The following is a 7,795-nucleotide window of genomic DNA, read 5'->3' as shown; positions in this document are numbered from 1 at the left end:
TCCAATTTGTAATTTCTCACATGGCCTAACTGAATATCACTAAACTTCTTCACAGGTTTGTTCCAACGCTTGAAAGACAGTCTGGTAATGTATGTTGGCTTGCATAATTTCCTAGGGAACAATCGGGCTATGAAAAAATATATAACAACTGATAAGACGGTGGAAAAACTAGAGAATTAACCAATAAAGATGGAATATGAAAAAAGCATAGCCCAATAAACTATCACACGAATTAGATCTCCGTGTAGCTAGATGCGGGAGGCATCGCTATTTGGATGGACAAGCAATTAGTTAGCGGGAATAAATCAAATCAAAGAAAACAAAAAGGAGATTAGAATTTAGATAGTGCACGTGTGGTGTACTTAGTAGCTTTGAAAAGCAAAATCTGTAGGAATTTATGTTTCTTTCAAACATTATACAATAGTTTTATTTTTATCAATACCTCATTGTGGAAATTATGTTTGATTGGAATTGATCAAGGGTTTGCATTCATTCGTTGTACTTGAGGAATTAAACTCAAGGTGCTGGTCACGGTTATACTGGAACACTTCATGTTCTTATACATGTTGGAATATTCGCAGGAACAGTATAAACTGGGGAAGCTGGGCTATGCGTAGGATCAGCTCTACGTATTGAGAAGCGTACATGTTTGAACATGTATTGATACAGTTTAAACATGGCATATGACTCACACATACATGGAAAGGGATAAGAAGGAATTTGACTCGAAAACTAGTTGGTTATGATCATGGTTGGTTAATTTGATTAGGAGTCTAACTAAACTCTATCCGGATACGGATTTGAATTTTCAGGAAGCTGAGTATAAATATGTCCCTACCCTCTAGCCTCATATTTGAGTACACACACGAAAAAAGCACTTACATAAAAATGATTAGTTGAGCATGTACTTCAAGAAAAATATGAAAAGAAACCATGTTACTACATAGGAAAAATATGTGATCCACAAAAAAATTAAGAAAAGGCACAGACTTAACATTCAAACAGCACAAACTAACAAGTGAATAGACAAAAACATCTGGTAAGACCAAAAGCTGACATAAGAATAATTTTTCCAGCAATTTGATATAGTTTTGTATTATAGCAAATTTGAAAGCTACAAACTGAAAAGAGAAGAACTAACATACCACCTGAGTCATTCCAGAGACCTCATGCAGGGTATTTAGTTGGTTAGTCCCCTTCTGGTTCTTGAACTTGGCCAACCCCACCTCCTTCGTGTGCTGCAAATATAGATTTAACAACAACTATTAAAAAATGAGCACTAGTTATGAATATATGACATTGTAGATAATATAAAAAACCATAACATACTAAAGGGATTGGACAAGAAAACATAGAAATACTAAGAGGACATTTTCTTCAAATTCAATAACCTAGTTGAAAAACAAAAATATTTGTGTTAAAGCTCATCTACATGTGCCATAACTATAGCACATTTTAATTCCTAGATCACTGATTCTATATGTGAAAATTTGAGCGGGCATTTTCTGTTATCTTTTTCTATGTTCTTTTTGCTATACAAGGTACTATAGTACCACTACAGAAATTGAAATTGACAATTGCTTCTTCTAGAAATCAGCTGATCATTCTCTCGTAACCTAACATGTGGGAACTTGACAACTTTACATGCACCATGCACTAACTACAAAATTGGTATATATAGTACTATAAAAACATTATATTATTATACAAGAACCCTTTCTGGAACAATCAAACATCATAACTTGACTAAACAAAATCACGCCAAGTACAACACCTAGGCATTCACAAATGGGATATATGTCCAGTTAAATTAGGCATAGCTTATTAGTATTAGTTGAAGACATAGCTATGGGCATTACCAAATACCTCATGGTATGGATTATGTGAAATAAACTAACTTATGACAGAATGGGGAACATATGAAATATTACTAGACAAGTGTCAACAAAAAGAACGGATGAAAAGTATAAGAGATTGTCGCATACAGATGTGCAAAAACTAGGATTAGAACCAGACATAAACGTGAACTAACAAATAGAAACGTGCTAAGGAGAAATTGTCAACAAACCATGACAAACTAAATGTCTCAAGTTGAAGTTCATTAACTAACAACAAATGCACTATACCCTCTAAATTATTACAATACACTCCACAATCTACTATTGATTTATACTCCAATACATGTAGAACCACTCTCCAATCCCACAAGATTAATACTCAGAGCCAACATCTTCCTAATAATCACAAAACCCCTAGTAAATTTCAACTATGTTATGCATGCCGATGGGCACAAAAACAGACAGAACAACAAAAGAGGAGATGAATTCAGACGCAACAAGACAATAAATCATACAGCAGATTCAGTTACACAGATGGCAGAGGGACACGCACCAACACACGGGAGATGCCATCCGTCACATGAGATGGAATTACGCGCATGAACAGGATACATTTATACACATGCAAACAGAAGATCTAAAATAAGGGGCGGAATTTTCTACCCCAAACCCTAGATACCCGAGACACCATCCATCAATGCACACGGCCAGATCCACGCTTAAACAAATAGCAACACAAAGAACGAGCACCACAAAAAACACAAACCCTAACCGAAGACCTGAGGGGGATTAGGGTTAGAAGTAGAACGAACCAGATGAATCCATCACACGACGAAGGAAGAAGAACACAGAAGAAGCAGTCGGATTAGGGTTCGTCGATGCGCTCCCTCGTCGATCCGCTTGATTCGCCTGAGATTCGAACTCAGTCTTTGGGGAAGAAGAGAAGTCGTCGGGGGAGAAGCAGAGGAGGAAGCAGAGGACGCCACGGGAAAACAGAAGAAACAGGGGGTCGGGGGAAAGACTTAGACGACCACGGAATTGGGGCGAAACATATTCTAAACGGGCCGGCCCGCCTAGCACCGCTGCAGGCGCCGGTTTGCAGAATGAACTAAAACCGGCGCGTGTGGCGCTAAATAAGAAATGCCGCTTAAGGCATCATTTTTCTTTTTAGCAAAACTTAAGGCGCCAATTTGATTTTTAGGTGTACTTAGGGCATCTCCAATGCGGACGCTAGCAGCGGAGCGCTAGGATTCAATTCCCAGATAATTGGCAGTTACGCCGCTGAATCCTGGCATCAGGCGCAGAGTAGGCGCAAACGTAGGAGGCGGGCGCTAGGCCCTTTTCCTCCACGAGCTGAGCGAAGCGCTCTTTCCAATTCGGCTGTTTAGCACGGTGGTTAGCGCCTTGCATTGGAATGGATAACGCTTAGCGTTTTTTATTTATTTTAGGTATTTGTTTTTTCTGTTTAAGTGTTTAGATAAGCGTCTTCCATTGTAGATGTCCTTAAGACGCCAAATAGATGTCCCATCCACGTAGTGCGCGCTGAGTCTAATTCTTCTTGTCAGGCCCGTCAAGCGACTGGACGACATATTTTTTTACAGTTTTGCTAAAGCACATCTAGATGTGTCATAAGTATTGCACATCTAAGTCCTATATCATTGATCTTATGTTGAGATTCGTGTGAATATTTTTTTTTCTTTTTCCCTCTATACTTGATTCACTCAGTTGGATGTGTAATAATTAGAGTACATCTAAATGTGTCCTAGACACACTCTTTTTTTACTCAGACTGGACGACATATCGTTCGGCCCATATTCCAAGCCGACGGAAGTACCCAACACACCAGTACCTCAAAAAGTGTGAGGGAGACCTAGACCTCATTCCAATCTTTGCTGTCCTGTTCCCCTAATCCGCCCCATCCCCGCCGCCACCCGCCGTCGTGCCGCTGTGTTCCACCCGCCGCCCCCAGCTCCTCCTCCTCCTCCCTCTAATCTGCTTCCTCTTCGTCTACCTTGATCGAAAGGTAAGTAGGCAACCCCTATTTCTTTTCTCCTTTTTTTTTGCGGGGCTATTTCTTTTCTACTAATATCGAAGAAATGGGGAGCAGGGGCTGTGTGGCGCTCGGTTCCCTTCTCTCTGAATATAATCTTCCTTGCCAGCGTTTGTTTGAGCGTTAGCTGTGTAAGGAGTAGTTTTGTAGTTTGCGGGGTGTTGTAGTTTGTATATGGCGTAGTAACCAAATCCTGGACTCAGAATCAAGAGGGCGAAGTTGCAATTTTTATTTTGCAAATACGAAATTTTACGCCTACAACAAGTTAGATTTTGCAGAATATTGAGAAAACTTAGATAATTGTCTTAATCTTGTCCGCATTAGCTTACAAAACATATTTTCATAGTTAATTAAATATAAAGCTACTCGATAACAAAAGAAACTGGAGTACCAAAATACTACTTTTCACTCAGTAAAAGTTCTAGTGTCAAAAATGCTCTTATATTAGGGGACGGATGGAGTAAAAAGGATGAAAGAATCTACACTAAAACGGCAGAATCTAAATAGTTGGACTTCAGTTTGCCAGGATTAAATTTCCAGCGGGAGAGGGAGGGTAGAATAGCACTTGCTGCTCACCAGCTCACTGTGTGTGGCGCCTGCCTGATAGCTGAGTGCGGTCGCGATGAGGTGAGCCGGGAGCCCTGACCAGCCTCTTGCCTCTCTGCTCTGGCCGGTGGCTTGCCACCCCCCATTCCAGCAAGCCCCAGCCGTTGGTCGCAAGAGTCTACGCTAGATGAAAGAGTAGTAGTTGCCAAGACACAAATGAGAGTTGGGACGCTGCTCATTTTTCTCCCAGGAAGAACAATTTCAGATAAATGGAGTACTTAAAAATATTCAATTTTGCTTGTGTGTGGGGGTAACGCCCTATGTTCGCCCCGGTGAAGCTCTGCCGTTGTCCAGAATTGCCTGGGCCATAACTTGTATCAGTTTCATTCGATGAATGCATGAAAATGGTGGCGAGAGCAATTACTATGTCGCCCCTGAAGGGAGTATAGGAGGTCAAGTCTTTATTTACTTTTATTTTGTGAAAGGCGATTTTTAGTAAATTTTCTGCTCTGATGCTTTTCTGTTGTGCATTTGTTTTGAGTCTATTCAGGATATCTGCCGCTGATCTACCGACGACTAGGATTTTGAAGCTAGTTCGGAGTTGTCAATCATGAGCCTCCGCCGCCACGTGAATCTGTTGTTGGAGAACCACAAAAAGTGCGCCTATTCGCTTCACCTCCTCAAGCGCGACCATTTATTCTACCCAACGGAAGAAGCAGCAAAGGTGCGAGATTTGCCCAGACTAAGAAAAGTGCCACCATACTCACCTTTTGGGACCAAGGTGAATGGCCAAAAGAAGAAGAACCAGGCGGCTCTCTCAGATAAGCTGGAGAGTATTAAGCTGTCGCCGGCAGTCTTCACTGTGCGGCCATCGATGGCTTGCAACGGCGAAGCCCGATTGAGTTGTTTCTCTCTCTCTGGAAGCAAGATCTTCTTCACTGATAGTGGGGCACGCACCACCCTCTATGACACTGAGGACCGCTGCATGATAACATCCCCAAGCCTCCATTCGCCCAAATGCTACCCCATCGCCGTCTCTGTCCCCATCCCTGGATCTGAAGGTGAGCAGGATGGCGGTGACCACAGCCTCTACATCATGGACACAGAGCCCGATCCATGCAAGGCCTCTCCGTTCGAGGCGCTAATCTGCTGCAAGTGCCCAGATAGAGACGTTACTGTCCCGAAGACATGGCATTGTGACACACTCCCGCCGCCGCCGTTCCTTAATAATCCAGGTCGCAGCTCTATCTCGATATCATCTTATTCTGTGGTGGGGGACGTCATCTGCATTTCCGCAGATGGCTTGGGCACCTACTGCTTCGACACGGTGAGCCGGACGTGGAGCCTGGCTGGTGACTGGCAGATGCCCTTCTACGGCAAGGCGGAGTACATCCCTGAGCTCAACCTCTGGTTTGGCCTCTCTGCTGGTAATCCTGAGCTCCCGTGTGCGGCTGATCTCTCCCCTGTCCTTAGAGGGCATGAGCCGAAGCAGCGCTATGTTTGGAGGGATCCAGATCTGCCGGAGGAATGGCACCCGTCATCCTATGGTTCCAGCAACATTACCAGTTTTGGTTCTGGTAGATTTTGCATCACCAACTTCTATGAAGACATGAACAACTGTTTGATGGATAGACAATCAGGTCCAGTTGGCGAGTCAATTGTTGTATTCAGTGGGTTGTAAGTGTTGTCTGGCAAAGAAAGTGGCGGCGATAGCGGCAAAGAAAGTGGCAACGGCAACGGGCTCCGTATGATTAAGCATAAGTCTTGTACAATTGCTGAGACCAACTTGATCGAGTCGATGAGTCGATACTGTGACTGCTTACGCGTCTTTGCTCAAAGCTTCATCCGTTTAACTGGGACACCCGATAACCACCACACGTGTGCTCACGGCTGGACCAATCGCCTATGCATTCACAAGTGACGAAATTGATGATGTCAGCGAGGATATTTTGAGTTTTCAGTTTTTAAAATGTTTTATCTCTTAAAAGAAAAATTCAATTAAAAAACCGTTTTCACCATTAAATTCGCCGCGATGAGATTTTTGAAACTTAATCCTATATTAATATATTTTGACGATTTTTTGGGCTCAAAGTTGTCATGTCTATTGCACATTTGCACATGAATTGTTGGTGTTTACACTGAAATTGTCATAATATGTTTCAACTAATTTTTCTTCTATGTTTAAAATAAATTTTGACATGTTATAAAAACTAAGCTTGCCATGGTGAATTACTAAAGTTTGTCATGATCAATGAAATAATTTTGACATTAAAAGGAAATCCGTCATCAATTACTTTGACAATGACTCAAATTTGCCATGAATCAGAAGCTAAAATTGCTATGGTGAATGACTTAAATTTACCATGATACATGCACTAAAATTTACCATGGTTCATAAAATAAATAAATTCCATACTCAAAAATACTAGAATTACCATTGTCAAAATACTAAAATTGCCATGATCTATAAACTAAGTTTGCAATGTTGAGTTACTAAAATTTGCCATGATTCGTGAATTAAATTTTATTAATTACTAAAAATTGCTATGGTTAATTAATAAAATTTGTCGTGAAAAGTAGTTGAAATACAAATGGTAGCTTTAAATCTAGAAAAAAGCAGATTGAATATATCATGACAACTTTAGTATAAATACTATGGCAACTTCAGTGTAACATCCTAAGAGCAACTCTAGCAGACCCCGCATCTTGCTCCGAATAACCGCCAAAATGCGGGTTGAGGCGGAAAAACCAGCTCGATCAGACCTCGCATCCCGCCCCGGCCCGCAAAAAAAATTTAGGAGGCGCGGCAAAATTTTGACCCCAACCCGGGAATACGCGGATTCCCTCAGCGGCTGCGGCGCCCTGCATATAAGCGGAAGCGGTTGGTGGAGGGGACATTTCAGCCCGCGCTTTCCCCACCAACCACCTCTCCTTCCCCCCTCACGCCGTCGCCCAAGATTCCGGCGAAAACCGCCGGCAGGAGCACGCCGAAAGGCCGCCACGCGCACGAGACCTCCCCTCCCTCCCCCTGCGTCCGCGGGCCGCCGAATTTGCGGATCTGCGGCACTTCATCGCCGGCCGCCAGATTTGGCTTTTCCGGCCGCCTGTTTGGTGCGCCAAGCGATGGAGTGGTCGGGGAACCTCTCCGGCAGCCCCGGCAAGGGCGCATCACCGCATGTAGGCTCGGGTTCGTCCACCCACCGCCGCCGACGGTTTGTGGGCATGGATTCGTCCGGCCGTCCACCGGGCTCGGCGCTCACGCAACGTCTCTGTGGCTTGCCGATGTCGCTCATCCAATGCGACGACTGCACGCGGACAGTGTTGCGGCTAGCTTCGGGCACGCCGAAGCACCCCAGATGGG

General features: G+C 43.3%; 1 protein-coding gene across 2 annotated transcripts; it reads left to right on the top strand.

Moving 5' to 3' along the window:
* The first annotated feature begins 3,657 nt into the window (after positions 1-3,657).
* Positions 3,658-6,287, top strand: LOC123086573 (uncharacterized). 2 transcript variants are annotated; one of them, XM_044508334.1, is made up of 2 exons: positions 3,658-3,861; positions 4,985-6,287. In XM_044508334.1, the coding sequence occupies exon 2, from the start codon at positions 5,045-5,047 to the stop codon at positions 6,113-6,115; it is 1,071 nt and encodes a 356-aa protein (XP_044364269.1). In that variant the 5' UTR covers positions 3,658-3,861; positions 4,985-5,044; the 3' UTR covers positions 6,116-6,287. The 2 variants fall into 2 exon arrangements, with proteins under 2 accessions (XP_044364269.1, XP_044364270.1); XM_044508335.1 differs by lacking the exon at positions 3,658-3,861 and adding an exon at positions 3,883-4,886.
* The last annotated feature ends 1,508 nt before the right edge of the window (positions 6,288-7,795 follow it).

This window comes from Triticum aestivum, chromosome 4A (assembly GCF_018294505.1).
Source record: "Triticum aestivum cultivar Chinese Spring chromosome 4A, IWGSC CS RefSeq v2.1, whole genome shotgun sequence".
NCBI lineage: Eukaryota > Viridiplantae > Streptophyta > Magnoliopsida > Poales > Poaceae > Triticum > Triticum aestivum.
The sequence above is the reverse complement of the archived record's forward strand: the minus strand, read 5'-3'. Positions and strand labels throughout refer to the sequence as shown.

Excerpts from the sequence above, each read along its gene's own strand:
- LOC123086573 (XM_044508334.1), top strand. The coding sequence starts at position 5,045 with ATGAGCCTCCGCCGCCACGTGAATCTGTTGTTGGAGAACCACAAAAAG.